General features: G+C 34.3%; 3 protein-coding genes across 11 annotated transcripts in view; 1 reads left to right on the top strand and 2 right to left on the bottom strand.

Annotated features, from left to right (window-relative positions):
• LOC106615996 (general transcription factor 3C polypeptide 3) lies at nucleotides 1-3,270 on the top strand. Its single transcript, XM_014232433.3, has 3 exons — nucleotides 1-946; nucleotides 1,012-2,061; nucleotides 2,131-3,270. Exons 1-3 carry the CDS (start codon nucleotides 128-130, stop codon nucleotides 3,040-3,042), a joined length of 2,781 nt encoding a protein of 926 aa, XP_014087908.2. The 5' UTR covers nucleotides 1-127; the 3' UTR covers nucleotides 3,043-3,270.
• A 605-nt stretch (nucleotides 3,271-3,875) lies between these two features.
• LOC106615990 (uncharacterized) lies at nucleotides 3,876-6,576 on the bottom strand. Its single transcript, XM_070108637.1, has 2 exons — nucleotides 5,675-6,576; nucleotides 3,876-4,098 (listed from the first exon to the last, which is right to left on the bottom strand). Exons 1-2 carry the CDS (start codon nucleotides 6,427-6,429, stop codon nucleotides 3,960-3,962), a joined length of 894 nt encoding a protein of 297 aa, XP_069964738.1. The 5' UTR covers nucleotides 6,430-6,576; the 3' UTR covers nucleotides 3,876-3,959.
• A 1,370-nt stretch (nucleotides 6,577-7,946) lies between these two features.
• Nucleotides 7,947-15,854, bottom strand: part of LOC106615994 (pneumococcal serine-rich repeat protein) — a 78,510-nt gene continuing 70,602 nt past the window's right edge. For 7 of the 9 annotated variants that reach the window (XM_070109112.1, XM_070109113.1, XM_070109114.1 and 4 more), the window contains 2 exons: nucleotides 12,819-15,746; nucleotides 10,652-12,189 (listed from right to left, as the gene is read on the bottom strand). In XM_070109112.1, the coding sequence (XP_069965213.1) occupies nucleotides 11,415-12,189; nucleotides 12,819-15,746 (3,703 nt within the window). In that variant the 3' untranslated portion in view covers nucleotides 10,652-11,414. Of the gene's footprint in view, nucleotides 8,606-10,651; nucleotides 12,190-12,818; nucleotides 15,747-15,854 lie in introns of those variants that run through there. The other 2 variants (XM_070109111.1, XM_070109115.1) reach the window with 2 other exon arrangements.

The following is a 15,854-nucleotide window of genomic DNA, read 5'->3' as shown; positions in this document are numbered from 1 at the left end:
ACTGGTCGAACAGCTGTTTATAGTAAACAAGTTGCAGGTGACGTCGCGTCTAATTTTTTTGCTCTGTGTTTTTAATTTGTGAAATTATACTTGTGGTACTTTAAACAGAGAAATCATAAATAAATAAATGGATGGGAATGCGTTTTTGATTGAAGAGCTTTCTAGCAATGATGTGAGCGAATCGGAATTGTCAGAATTCAAAGAAACGCAACCATTAAAGGTATTAGACATCATAGCACCTGATGATTGTAAACCGACAAGTACCACAAACATTTGTGGCAGAGATGAAGTTTTAGCAAAAAATTGTGAAAGTTCAACTGTAATAGGTGGTGAAGGTGAAGCAGCGTTGATAAAGCGTTTTGTGAGTGGCGAAGTAGAATTTCCCGATTGTTACACGAAACTTGAGCCGGGCGAAGAAGAAGAATATGATGTCGATAAATTTGAACTGGAAGCACAAGAGCAACAGAAGTATATTATTGATGTTGAACAATCTACATCCCAGCAAGCATCTGCAAAACGGCACAATGACTTCGCTGTTATGGAACGCAAAACGGTTGATACCGATTTAAGTGAACCAAATTGGCGTAGTAGAACGGGAAGTACCGGAAGCAGTACCGGACCTAGCATACCCAGACGTCGTACTGTACTTAATGCAGCGCTGCAGGGTCTAATGGGTGAGGCGAATTTAAGTTTTGCACGTGGGCAAATTGATATTGCTGAAAAAATATGCTTGGAAATTATACGACAGAATCCATTAGCACCAGAACCATTTTTTACGCTGGCCGAAATCTATGAAACACGTAATACTGAAAAACATTTGTACTTTTTAACACTTGCGGCACATTTGAATCCACATGATCGTGATCTATGGATACGTATATCTGAATTGCATATTGCACAGGGAAATTTACAACGTGCGCGTATATTTTACACCAAAGCAATAAAAGTATTTACTTGTTTCCAGTTATTTTTATATTTTATACTAATTGTAATTTTATTTAACCGCGTAAGGCAATGCCGAGAGACTACGATTTGCGTTTGCGCAAAGCACGTTTGCTGGAATTGATGAATGAAACACAAAGGGCTATGTTGACATATTTAAAGATGTTACCACACGTACCACGCTCTGAATCGGAGCTTTGTCTGACGACAGCCAAAAATGTTGCACACCATTTTCATGGTATTTCAAAACACGCCATTGCGCTTGAAGCCATGGAAAGCGCTTATCAAATTTGTGGTGATCGCTTTACACTAGAAGATCTCAATTTGTATATGGATCTACTCATTTTCAACAAGGGATATGCAAAAGTTTTGCGTTGCTTACGTGCGCGCACCTCACTCGAATTGGAAACAGAGCAAGAAAGAAATTTAGAACTGATTTTCTTTTGTGTCATACCCGATGATTTTGTACCCGACTTTCGTGCAAAATTATGTGTAAGTCTAATACACTTGCATGCACATCATTTGCTCGGTTATCTTATACAAAATGTGCACGAGCACATTCCCTTGACAGATGATCGCTTAGACTTATATATTGACATTGCGGAGGCGCTAATGCAAGAGCACAAATATGCTGAAGCTATAGAATTGCTACGCCCAATAACCGATGGCGATACGATCGAGTGTCCGGCTTTTGTTTGGCTACGTCAAGCCGAATGTTTGCGTAATTTGAACCGCACCAATGAGGCCATAGAAAGTTATACGCGTGTAGTAGAATTAGCACCATTTTGTTATGAGGCGAAGTTCACATTGTCAGCGCTACTCAAGCAGCAGGGACGTCACTTGGAAGCGGTGAAAGCGCTTGAACAATCGGGTGAATGCGATGGCCAACCGCTGAATGCGCGTTTGCTTTATGAACGTTGTATAATGTTGCAGCAAATCGGTGAGATTGATGAATTCCTTGAAGTCGGCTATGTGCTCTTGGCACGACATTCAATAAAATTGCGTAATCGCGATGAAATGCTCGCAGCAGCGAATGGTGGCAGTTTTTACAATGCAGAGGGTCTCAAGGTTATACTGCAAATGCGTAATATCACAGAGGACACGGACAAGGCATTGCAGGTATGAATATATTTATAACGCTCAATATCATAATATGCGCACTAATGCCTGCAATTTTCGCTTTGTTAGGAATATCTTAAAATACCACAGGAAAATTCCGATCTCACTATACAAGATGAATTTCGACTATTTCTCGAGTTGATACGTGTTGCCTACGAACAGCGTAAATTCAGTTGCATTGAACGGATCTGCTTTGGCATGGTGACCACAAAGCGTTTCACCGCCTATCACATCGAATTGGAACGTATCATAATACTCGCCTGTTATTTTAATGACAATTGCGCCATTGCATTCTCCTATTTGCGTGAGTTGATTTCGAAGAGTCCACATAATATCGCGCTATGGAATTTGCTATCGCTGTTGGTGCAGAAGGGTCAAGATTTACGTTATCATCGTTATGTGCGTCGTCTCGTACAACGTCATCCCACCGAACGTCAATTGCGTATTTTTCTAGCTCACTATCATCTATTTTGTTGTTCGTACAAATATGCATTAAATATCTATGTGCCACTATTTAAAGAACAACAAACACCGATACTTGCGCTTTGCATTGCCGTTATTTTCAATCAATTGTCATTGCAACGTAAAGTGTTACGTAAAACCGCTGCCGTTTCGCAGTCGATTGCTTTCGCCCAAAAGTATGCTACACTGCGTGCAGGTGTTGAATGGAAGGTTGGCTCTACTACCACCGACACTGTAGCGGAAGCATCAACATCACAAAAAGAAACAAATGCTGCATGCAGTGCTGTTGAACAAGAAATTTGCTATAATTTTGGGCGCATTTATCAACAGGCTGGCTTAGTGCACCTAGCCGTGGAGTATTATGAACGTGGTTTGGCCGCACAACATCCTTTGATTGAGGAGAACGAAGAGTATTTGGGTTTGCGTCAAGAAATTGCCTATAACTTACATCTGATCTATAAGGCAGCGGGAAATTTACGTAAAGCGCGACAATATCTCTATGAGTATTGTGTTGTATGAAGTATGTAAGAAAGAAGCGTTTAATTTGCGGATGTGGGTAAGCAAATAGCAGCGAAATTGGAATTGTATAAGTTCTCAAATGCATGAGTATGGGGATTTCCTAGTCTCAATCATTGCGGCAGTATAGAAAGTCATCATATTCGACGCAAAAATGTTGCAGTATAAGTATCAGATGAGTATCTCTAGTATTTAAGGCGTTGAAAATAAAAGAAACATATTCAACAACTCTGTAACTTAGTTTTGAAAATTGTTTGGCAAATACTAAATTAATATTATATGAAGGAAAAACAGACAAATACTTAAAAGAAATTAAAAATGTAATAAAAAAAAATTAATATAAAAAAAATAAACAAATAATAAAAAAAATTAATAAAAAGAAATTAATAAAAAAAAAATTGTATAAATAAAATTGGTTTACTTGATATTTTAAATTAACCCAAATTAAGGCACATTAATTTTATTTGAATACAGTCTAAAAAAACTTAATAAAAAAAAATTAATAAAAAAAAAAATAAAAAATAATTAATAAGAAAAATTTTATAAAAATAATTAATAAGAAAAATTTTATAAAAAAAATTGGTTCAGTTGATATTTTAAATTAACCCAAATTAAGGTACATTAATTTTATTTATATACAGTTTTAAAAAAACTTGATAAAAAAAAATTAATTAAAAAGCAATTATTAAAAAAAAATTAATAAAAAAAAGTTAATAAAAAAAATTAATAAAAAAAAATAATAAAAAAAAGTTAATAAAAAAAAATTTATAAAAAAAAGTTAATAAAAAAAAATTTTATAAAAAAAAATTTTATAAAAAAAATTGGTTCACTTGATATTTTAAATTAACCCAAATTAAGGCACATTAATTTTATTTGAATACAGTCTCTGTGTATGTATATGCATCGTTTAAATGTGTTCATTAAATTTGCAAATTTTCAACAGTATCAAATAGTGTTAGTAATTCTTGCTCCTTTTTCTTGATACGTCCCTTAATATCTGTGATGGACTCGGTTTTCGGTACGACTTTGTTTAGTATTTCGTCCATAGAGTTTATAAGTCTGTTGAAAGAGTAAAAAGGGAAACGAAAATATAAAATTTTTAAGTAATTATTATTAGAGCGTCTTTTTGGAAATTTACAAAAAAAAATTTAACTACTAAATTTATATTTATATTATTTTAATATTTATTTTTATATATTTTTTTAAATATTTGTTTTATATATTTTTTTTATATACATATATTTTTTATATATTTTTTATATATTTTTTTATATATTTTTTATATAGTTCTTTTTATATGTTTTTCTATATGTTTTTTTTTATATAGTATATATATTTATATATATTTTTTATATATTTTTTTAATATATTTTTTTATATATTATTTTTTATATATTTTTTTTTATATATATATTTTGATATATTTTTTTTATACATTTTTTCATATATATTTTTATATATATTTTTTTATATATATTTTTTTTATATAAATTTTTTTTAATATATTTTTTTTAATATATATTATATATTTTTTAATATATTTTCTTATATATTTTTTTATATACTTTTTTTTATATATTTTTTTACTTTATTATATTTGTATTTGTATAAAATATTTTATATTTTTTTTTTGTTTTATATTTTCTTAAATTTTTATTTTTATATATTTTTTAAATCATATTTCAGCGGTACACAAAATCAATTTCAAACAAAAAAACTTTGAAGTAGAGGGGGAAGGAATGGCCTCGTCTTCGTCGTGACGATTTCTACCCTTATCTACAGATTCTTGACTGGCAAGTTTTAAGAATATGAGATATCATGACGACCTCATCGATAAATGTAGTTTCGTTGTTTTCTTTAAAGACTACTCAAAAAATGCTTTTGATGTTTTAAAAGTCTGGACAAACCATTTGTTTTTTGTAATTTTTTCATCCAAATTGATCCTACTTAAGATATTGCCATGTTGTTTATTTTTATAAATAAATATTTATCAGCTTTAAAATTTCTAGAAACTCTCATCACAATATTGTTATCGATATCAAAAACCGAAGTTGTGGTCCCTGATAAAAATGTATAATTCCAAAGAAGAAAGGAACTGGTTTTCCTATTAAATCGGCTATCTTGTTTATCTGGTTAATACGGAATGGATCAGTGTACCTATGGGAACCCTTATCGCTAGAGAAATATGGATCTCACCTAGGGTTGCTGAGTTTACGGATAATGAATTCGGTCCTCTCGTAGTGCTTTGCAAGCTCTACAGCTTTACAGTTTTCTGCTATTCCGCTATGAAGTGTCCTTAGAAAAAGTCAAATTAGGTCGCCAGTTAATAGATATGATTTTGTCAACAAAATTTCGTGCCAACAAAGAGATGTGTACACCATAAGCGCTGCATGGTTTGTTGCGAACTTCTGCAACCCCTATTCTTATCCCTATCTATGGCGTACCTTTGGGATGCTGATATCAGTTCTTATATCCCTGAAAGAGACTGAACTTTGATGCAGTAGATCTATCTCTTTCTTATTGTTATACTATATAACATACTTCTGAGTCTTAAATTATAAAAACCTAGAAGGTTGTTTGCCAAGAGATTTTTTACCAAGTTGTGCTTGAGCTTTGTCATCACACGCTCACTCACTTCTTATCCACTTCGATGGAGAGTTTGGATTTGCGTAAACGTCTGGTGACTACCGATTTCTCCAGGAACTCCTTTAAGTCGGTCAAATGTTCCTCTTGCTTCTCCGAATGACCTTCAAATTTGCGTTGTGCCTTCAACATAAGCTTTTTATTTATCTCACTACGCTGACGTTCGATTTCTGCTACCACACAAGCCGTTGGTGGCAACAACTTTATATCGCCAATAATCAGATCATGATTAAGTATTTCCGGTTCATTGGTTTGTATACCGATCTCCGTTTTTATAATCTGCTCCATAAGATCGATTTTCTTTACCGTATTATCGATACCTTTAGCTGCTGCCTCCCTGCGCTGGCGTGCGGTGGCGCGCGCCGCTGTATTGCTCGGTATACCGCGCATCACCTTTCGGCCATCGCCTTGTGCGTTGCTAGCAGCCGCTGCAGCGTTTGATTTGTATAGAGTGGGGTGATTGCTGTTGTTAGAGCTGCTTGCCTGCAATTGATTGCGCGCCTGTGCTGTTGTTGTGGCCGATAAAGAGCTCGGCTTGCGTTCGGTGAATTTCGAACGCATTTGTGGTGACAGCTGGCGTCCGCTAAGTGTAGCGCCATTTCGCGTTTCGTCACCGGTGGAGCTGACACGACGCGCCGATCGTTGCGTCATTGTTGTTGGTGTTGCTGTGGCTAATAGGGGTAGTTGCCGATGCGTCATGGACTGGCGCACTATAATATTCTTCGTTCTGCTACCGGACGCAAACATTTCGTACTTTTTTCGAATTTGGAATTTTTTTAATTACAATACACACAAAAGTTAATTAATTTTCAAATACTGAAAAACAAACATTTGCTTTCGAGTTCTAAATAAAAAATTTGAATGATTACTTTTCAACTGAAATACTGATAAATTGAAATGAAATGATTGCTTGGAATGACAGCGGCGCAAAAGTATGGCAGAAACGAAAAAAATAGATTTGACAAGGGTTTCGAAAGTTTTCTTTATTATAAGCAAATATTTTGGCATTTGGGAAAACTTTAGTATAACGTTCCAGGCTTTCGGGGATAAAATGGGTATGGGCGGATAGAGGAGATTCTCCAGATCAAGAATATATATAGATATAGCCGAGGGAAACCTATAGGTTTCGAGATATTTGGGTTTAAAGTTCAAAATTTCAAATAGTACGCATTTTTTCGATTTCAAATGAATTATACACTTATATTTTCCACTTTTATATCCACTAACACTTCACTAATTCGTTTGTACACATTTATGTAGTGCAAAAATAGTTTAATTCAATAATTAAATTATTGTTAAATTCTATTAATTCTGACAATAACAAAAGGGTTGCAAAATTTCAAATAACCAGTGTTACCTTATCGACATATTTTGTAATTGAACTGAAAGAAATTAAAACAGATAATACCCCAAATACAGGAATCCAAAACCTAGAGAAATAAACTATTTCAAAGCATTGATGTTAAGTATTATGTTAACCCTCTATGACAATATTACTTTTTCTTGTAGAACTTCTTTTTGCGTTGGCGGTCTTCGGCCGCGCTTCAAAAAAATAACCCTGGTCGATCCAACACCGATTTTTTTTTCCTGTATCCAGGGTGCAATCTCTCTGTTTATTTTATTTTTCTTTGTTTACAAAATATATTAGTATGGCAACACTGGTGTTTTGACATTCACAACCATTTTGTTATTGTCAAAATTAATAAAATTGAAGAATGATTTAAATATTGAAATAAAGCTATTTTAGACAAGTGTTAGTGAATATAAAAGTGAAAAATATAAGCGTATAATTCATTTTTAATCGCAAAAATACGTACTTTAAATAGTTGAAATTTTTCAACTTTAAACGTAAATATCTCGAAAACTATAAGTTTCCCGCGGCTATATCTATATATATTCTTGATCTGGAGGATCTCCTCTATCGCCCATACCCATTTTATCCCCGAAAGCCTGGGACGTTATTCTAAAGCCGACCCTGGCATTTAAATTTTTTATGCATTTTTTTTGTCACAAAATTGTAAAAAGTATTATCTTTTTATGGAAAACCATATTTCGTGAACTTTTGTTAGTGCTTTAACGATCCTGTGTGTAATATGCATACGTATAAAATATTGGCTCCCGAATTTTTTCTCTCAAATATTTTCTGTTTGAAAGACATTTTATTTCCCAATCATTGGCTTTTATTCTGTGTCTTTATCTTGCTGTGTCTTAAATTAAAACTATTATTCGCTTTTCTTTTACTTTATAATAAAAACATCAACACATTTGTAGTTTATGTGTGTAGCATTACTTTTATTCATTTCATTTTCTCAATAAACACTAACTACTCTTTGCACATGCATAAACATGAATTTTGACATAATATTTGTTTACGTTGCTTTTTAGTGTTGTAATACGTATTAGTATGCCATAAAAGATTAAAAATATTTTTATATAAGAAAACATACGTATGTATATAATAATTGTGACATTTTGGATATGTTACGCGTATAAAGTTTATGTGTGTGTAAATTTGTGTATTAAAGCACATTAAATTGCGTTTTATTGATATGAAGGCGAGTAAGTAGCAATTTCTTGAATATTTAAAATATATATATATTTATATATATTATATATATATATGTTTTTATATTATATTTCTATTAATTGTTTCTTATATATTAGTAAAAATATAGGTTCTCATACGTGTACAATATTTTTAAAAGTTCACTACAGTCACATTTCAATTTTTTATTTTCTAGTAATTATAAGCACTTAACTATTTTTTCCTTACTTATTTTATAAAAAATGTATGCATATGTATAAGTATATATTAATATAAATTTTATTTTTTTATAAGCATTTGCAGTTGTTGTTCTTTCGAGTAGTTAAAACTTGAAAAGTTTCAATGGATTTCGCTTAAATTTATTTGCAGCAGTTTTGGCTGTAATTAAAAAATAGAAAAAATGTTGAAAAGTAAATTTGTTTTCATTTAAAATTATAACGAAATTTTTATTAATCTTTGCTACTTTTTTTTTTATTTTTCGTAATTACGCTTGTAATCGTTGGTTAATGTTTTGATCGATAAGAATTTCGATAATTAGTTGATGTTGTTTGGCATTATTTCAAGCTTATATTTGTTGCGTATACGCCATGGTTACTGCTCAGTCTTGTTAATGAAAAGCAAATTAAAGAATTGCAGCTTTTGTTAAAAAGTAAAAATGATTTGAAGCGAATTTTAGTTATTTCTGAAATTTAAATTATTTTTATATAAATATATAACATCTATATTGTTTCATATTATTGTGTATTATGTTTTATTGTAATATATAAATTTCTCCATAATTCGATGTCAATAGTATCGTACTGATGGTTTTAAATATAATGAAATACTAAAATTTTATAAAAAAACATTAATTTTTTTACTAAAAAAGATTTTGGATAATTAAAAAGACTCATTATACAAATTTCGCACCAATCGTGGGGGATGAAAATTATTTTATGAATATGCTTGCTCTGAATTTTGTACACTAATTTCTGTAATGTAATTGCTACCATCTTAAGTAATACTAAAATAATTCCCACTGATGTTTTTTTCCTAGCAGAAAATCGTGTCTACAATGACATGGCAATACGGCTATGGCCAAAATAATAGCAATAGTTTCACTGCTCATGTGTGTGGGATATAATTTTTTTCGAAATTTTTCTTCTGTTTTATTTCTACTAACTTTTAGTACTTTTTAGCAATTATTTTTGTTATATGTATATTTTTAGTACTCCCTGTATTTTTTACAAGCTTTTAGTTAAATTTTAGTACTTATTTCCTTTAATAATTTATCTTTGAATAAGCTTGTACTACTTAATTTTAGTACTAATTCCGAATTAATTTTTTATTCCGCACACATAATTTTGATGTGTTTTTTAAATAACAATTCTTTTTGAAATGATAAAATACTAGGAAAAAATTTAGTGCTTTACTATTTTTAATTTTTTTTTCCTATAGTACTCATTAAAATAAGGTTACGTAAATTATTATTATTTTTCATTTTAAATTAAATTTTATGTAGTAAAATTTGGTTAATTTTGGTTTAACCATCTGTTTTTTATGTTGAATGCAAATAAAATTTTTACCGCAAATTTTTTGCGTTAAAACTAAAGAAATCGTTGAGACAAAATATTTTTAAAAATTGTTTTCAAAATTTAAAAAAATATGCCCTACTAATATTTTTTAATTCAAATTTAAAATTATTTAATTGAGTAATAAAAATTTGTTAATAGTATTTTTTGTAATTTACTTTATTTTGAAATTTATTAACATCGTTTTGATGTAACCATTTATTTTTTCTTTCAATTTAGATTTGTAATTAATTGTGCTAAAAATTTGTTAATATATTTCTTTGTAAAATTAATTTTATTATTTTACTTATTTTTATTTGATTTTTATTGTTTTATTGTTTCATATTTTTACTATTTTGTTTTTTAGGTTTATTTTTTATTTTTTAATTTTTAATTTGTTTATTTTTTTGCTTTTTTTCTTGAATTTTTCATTCATAATTTATTATCTTTAATTGATATTTTTTATAAATATATTTTTTGTTTTTTAATTTGTTTATACATTTTTTATTGCTCTTTATTGATTTTTATTTTGCATTTATTAATAATTTATTAATTTTAATAATATATTTTATAAATACATTTATTATTTGTTATACATACTTTAGGTAATAAGTGATTATTTTTTATTATATCAAGTTTAGTTTTGTAAAATTTGCAGCGTCTTGCAGAAAAATAACATAAAAGTTGATTATTATGAAAAAAATATTTTATTTTAATATTTTATTAGTATAGTAAAGTAAAGTATAGATACTTTAACTGTAAACTCTAAAAAATGTGTGATTGTATTTTGAAATGTTAAATGTAATATTTATTAGTATGAAAATTAAAACTCAAAAAATTCCTCCACTCTTTTGCAAATAAAATTAGAATGTCGTTAATTTTTTTTGTTATCAAAATTTTATTATCATTATTTTTTTGTTCATAAAGTAAAATTATATGAGTTAAAGCGCAAGTTAAATAAAATTTGGTACACGCATAAAATAAAGTTGCTAAGTATGCCAAGCATACTTACAGGCGTTCTAACGCATGATTTGTAGCGCGTGTACATTGACTGTCTCAACACTTGTTGCAGCGCACCACTTTGGCGTTGTTCGTGCAACATACATTAGTTGCTTTCATAAAAATTCATATTTAATAATTTTTTTTCTACAATTACAGTTATTCATTGCCACATTTGCATGCCAGAGAAAAGCACAAAGCGCATGTATGTATGTATGTATGTATGTGCGTTTACCTTCACTGATGGAATGAATGATGGCGTCGCAATAAGTATAAAAATTTCGTGGAAATATTTTTTTTTATTATTGTTTAGAAACTAAATTGTTTTCGTGACGTAGGCACATTTTTCTTCTTTTCTTGTTGTTTTTGTTGGCTATGTGTGCTAACATATATACTGTTATGCAATTTATTACAATTTACGATTTTTTTATTTTTGTTCTTGTTATTGTTACAATACTCGTCAGTATATATAAATATGGTTACCGTTGTGAGTGTGTGTGTATATGTATGTATTAATTAATGTGTGAGTGTTGATTCATGTTGCATGACTAAGCGAAATATCTATGCATATAATTTATACTCATTGGCAACAACTACAACTACATATTACATATGCATGTATGTACACATATGTGCGACTATAGTACGATCCGCTTAACCCCACAATCCATACAAAACTTAGCCTGTTCGACTAGAAATTTGGCGCCACATTCGTGACAGAATTTCGACATTTTCATACTCGCGCTCATTGCCGCATTTGTGCTGGACAGCGAACTGCTCGAACTGTAGTGGGCTTTGTTGGCGGCTGTCGGCGCCGTTTGCGCATCCTCTGTCGCGAGGCCGGTGTTTGTTGCATTGCTGGCGGCTAGACGTGCGCGCTCCATTGTTGTTGGCGAACTGAGTGGACTATCATAATTGTTGGTGTTGGTTATGTTGTTATTGTTGTTGTTGCCACCGCTGATGCTGCTGTGCTGTGGCGCATAGTGTGCGCTGATATAGTTGGTGTTGTTGTTGTTGTGATTCTTATTGCCAACACCGCTGTACAATTGTTGCTGCTGCTGCTGTTGTTTCTGTTGTAACTGTTGCTTATATTTGACATTGCAATCACTGCCATCCGAATTGTCGCTGCTGGATGAGGCACTTATGTGTCGCGGACGCGCAGCCACTGGCGCGTACTTGTACAATTGCGTCGTTTGTTGTGGCAACTGTTGCTGTTGTTGCAACTGCAGTTGTTGCTGTTGGTATTGATATTGCTGCTGTTGTTGTAGTTGTTTTTGTGTTTGCACATCTGTTGGCAGCATTACGGGCAATGTCGTTGTTGTCGTGCTGGTCGAGCTGCTGGTGGTGGGGCGACTGCGCGCGGCGCTTCGTTGCGGTGTGGTCGACAGCTCTGAGGATCTCTGTCGTGAGAGGCTGGTGGGGAAAAAGATGAATTTGTGCACATACTTTTATTATTGTAGTTAAATTTCGGTTACGATGTGAAATCTATATTTTCTGTAATACTATTTTACTCTTTAGAACTACTTCATGGCCTGTAAAGTTAATTGAAACCGATGCTTAGTCGTGTGACGCGTCGTACCTACTTTCATAAATTTAAGCATAAATGTTCGAACCTTAGTATACGCGGCTCGGAAGCGGCTTTCAAAGCAAGCTTTAGAATTTACTATACTTCATATAATCAAGACCAATTAATTCCTGAACTAAAAGTATTATAAGTCTACATACTTACGGCAAGACGCCGACGGGATTGACGTAAAATACTCTGCCACATAGAATTTAAAGACGTTTAGCTGACCTTTTAATCAAAAATATTGTTATGTCTTGATGCTAGGGTACGGAGCAATGTTGGTAATACGAGACCTTTATAGGAATACTGATTTTGATGTACTCATATATGAGCTCATAATCTACTGATGCAACCAACTATAACAAGTACGCAATACGATAATACCGAATCACAGTAGGGTATATTCGTATTTTATGAAACCACTTCCGTTTTGAGAAAAGTAAAGGCACAACTAAATTTTTTTTGCAATACTTACCTCCCGTACGCAGAGTCAGCGCTTAGTTTAGAGCCGACACCACGTCGTGACGATTTCGAGGATATCGGATAACCATCCAAACTGCTCATTTCGTCCGAATCGATGCACGCATCACCGCTGACATCTTCCGAGGCTGCATACATGGGCGCCACTGCGCTCACTCCTGTCGTCGACGGCGATGGTGTTGTATTTGTATTGCATGGTACATATGTACCACCAGTCACACCACCGCGTCCACCAACGCCAGCTGTCATACCGACCTGCTCGTTGCCATACAACATTGCTGCATTACTACCGACTGCATTGAGACCGGTCATGGCTTGGCGTATATTGGCGCCCACTTCTTCGCTCATTTGTCGAAAGTCATTTTGCATTCGCTGTATTAGATTTTTGGCATTATTTAGCTGTACATTCGGCAAATGATTGCCACTGTTGAAGGGTGTGCAACGCATCATCATATCGCCTGCATGACTCTGGCCGGCGACATGCCTCGGTGGCAACTGCTCATCGTCGTCACTGATCTTGCTGAACTTATTATCACAGCCGTCAACCTCTACTTCGACCATTGTTTGGGGATTGCCGACCATGCTGCGTAGCGAGTCAGGTGAAATAGGCGAACGACCATGTTCATTCGGCTCCGTCTCGATGCTGATGAAGATCTCACGCTTTTTATGCTCGGCGTCAGCATGTCGCTTGGTGATCAAGCCGTCTTCAGCGTAAGCGTGGCTTTGTGTGTTGACGCGTTTTAGATCCTGGTACCGATCGGATAACGGTGAAGATTCTTTACTTTTTGGGCGTGACTCTTCGCGGGATCTGCGGGAGGAGGGTGTTAGTAGGTGCGTGGGTTGGGAATATTTATTAGAGGCGAGACTTGGGAATTGAAAGTGATTCGTGGTGTTGTTGTAGTCTTTAGTTGGTGTTGTATATTGGTTTGTTTTGCTATTGTTGTTGTTGTGGTTGCTGTTATTGTTTGCATTTATTGAACTCGGCGTCTGCGTCGAACGTTGTTTATTCGACGAGCGATTCAACAGAAATTCCCTACAGTCCTTGAACAGAGGAAATTGCTCATCGTCATTCTCGAATGACGAGAGAAATTCCTCAAAGTCAAAGTCGTCGAAAATCGGTAATGGCGGCACTATAGGTGGTGTTTTCATTGGTGTGGTCTGTTCGCGTGTATTAACGTAACATGTTTGTGGTTGTTGCTCTTGCTGTTCTTGTTGTTGTTGCTGTTGATATGACGATTTATACTTGGATTCATAATACTCGACCGAAGAACGATTTGCTTCATCGTCAGCCGAGCAAGAGTCATCCGCCTCGGGTGAGACATCATAAAGAAAATGATTACGTCCAAGTCGTTTTTTACGATTCAACAAATTTCTACCCTCAGTTGAGTTGCGTTGACTGAGCGTCGGATGCGCGTTCGGCTGTGTGTCGTCCGTGGTGGAGGGTCTGCTTGGTATATTTACCGCTGGACTGGTTGTTGTAGCCGCCGGTGCTGTTGTATGTGATACCTCGGCGGGTTTAGTAAGCGGTAATAATTTGGTAAGCTGCGAAATCGGACCAGTTTGTGTGGCTGAACACTCTGAGGAGGATGAAGAGAAGTCCAAACGACGTTCCACATTGTTACCGCCAACGGATTTCAATGTGCGCACCGTATTCAGATTTACGGGCAGATTATCGCATTTATTAATTAGCTTGGGATCGATGTACTCATTGCTGGAAGAGCTCTTGCCCTCTTTACTGTAGGCGGAGAGCGAAGAAGTTGTTGTTGGCCTCGTTTCGCCGAGTAGTGCATTTAAGTTGACTGGTCGATTTACAATGGGCAATTGTGTGGGCATGGCCTGTGTATGCGCTCGTGTTGTACTTGGCTTCGTTATTGGCGTCGAAGTTGCCTGTGGCAATGCTATGGACTCCAAACGTATGGCTTGCGTCTTTTGTATATTGGCATTCGCTCTCTCGTACGGCGATATGTTAGCTGTATTTGGTGTCTTTGGGATCGGTGTCGGTAGGTGTTGTAACAAATGTGCTTCTACCACTGGGTCTGTGTTTGGTTTTGGAGATTCAATTAGTTCTGCTTTAATACTCTTGGCAGAATTTTGTTTGCTCAAAGTGTTACTTTTTTCTTTAAACTCCTTGGAAATGATAGGATTGTGGAGATTCGTCGCAGATGACTCAGTTGTATTTTGTTCGGTCGGCTTATCCACTGCGGTTTGCGCGTTAAGTTTATCCAATTCTTTCTCGTATTTGAGGAATGCCGCTAATGAGTCGGTTTTCGATAGATATTTGGTAGCAGAGTTCATTAGTTCATCGCTGCTGTTTACACCCAACATTGTCGCACAATTCGGTGTGTTCGTTGCAGACCCCATTGTGGCGGCAGCACCCTGTACATTGAGCTTTAGGCTCTGTTTACGGTTAGAGAGACTGTTATCACGACGTGCGACACGTGGACTCTTCGTTACAGCATAGTCGTTGACACAAACCGAACGTACAGGCATCTCATCATATTCTTCAGGTTTCAGAAAGTTAGTTGAGATGGGACCTTCATCAGAGAGGCCACGTTGTATGGTGGGGCGATGGTTTTGCGCGAACAAGGGACGTGAGGAAAGCATCGGTGAACGACGCGGACCGCGTAACGATGATGTGCGCCGGAAATTCGAAGTTGTCTTAGAAGCGTTTACCGAAGGCGTTGCTGTCTGGCGTTGGTTTTGTGAGTTGTGTGTCAAGGGACTAGAGTTAGGCGTGGAAGTGCTTAGTGTGAGTGAAGTGGACATTTTTGCTGGCAAACCAGCTGGTGATACGGGAGTTTGTGGCGTAGTTTTTGGAAGGTTAGAGGAAAAGGAAGGATTATTTGGAGGTGAGGACGAGCAAAGCTCTTCCAATTGACGCTTGGCCGACAGAAATGGATCATATCTATCGCATGGTAAACCACTAAAAATAGATTAAATGAATTAATTGCAATGGAAATTATATAATAAGAGCTTATGTGTAAGTTATGCTGCGATACTGTCACTGATTTTATATTACATCAATATGACG

This window comes from Bactrocera oleae, chromosome 4 (genome assembly GCF_042242935.1).
Source record: "Bactrocera oleae isolate idBacOlea1 chromosome 4, idBacOlea1, whole genome shotgun sequence".
NCBI lineage: Eukaryota > Metazoa > Arthropoda > Insecta > Diptera > Tephritidae > Bactrocera > Bactrocera oleae.
The sequence above is the reverse complement of the archived record's forward strand: the minus strand, read 5'-3'. Positions and strand labels throughout refer to the sequence as shown.

Coding starts and splice junctions, on each gene's coding strand:
- LOC106615996 (XM_014232433.3), top strand. CDS start 128: ATGGATGGGAATGCGTTTTTGATTGAAGAGCTTTCTAGCAATGATGTG. Junction 947..1,011: donor TTTACACCAAAGCAATAAAA/GTATTTACTTGT, acceptor TAACCGCGTAAG/GCAATGCCGAGAGACTACGA. Junction 2,062..2,130: donor ACACGGACAAGGCATTGCAG/GTATGAATATAT, acceptor TCGCTTTGTTAG/GAATATCTTAAAATACCACA.
- LOC106615990 (XM_070108637.1), bottom strand. CDS start 6,429: ATGTTTGCGTCCGGTAGCAGAACGAAGAATATTATAGTGCGCCAGTCC. Junction 4,099..5,674: donor TCCATCGAAGTGGATAAGAA/GTGAGTGAGCGT, acceptor CTCTTTCAACAG/ACTTATAAACTCTATGGACG.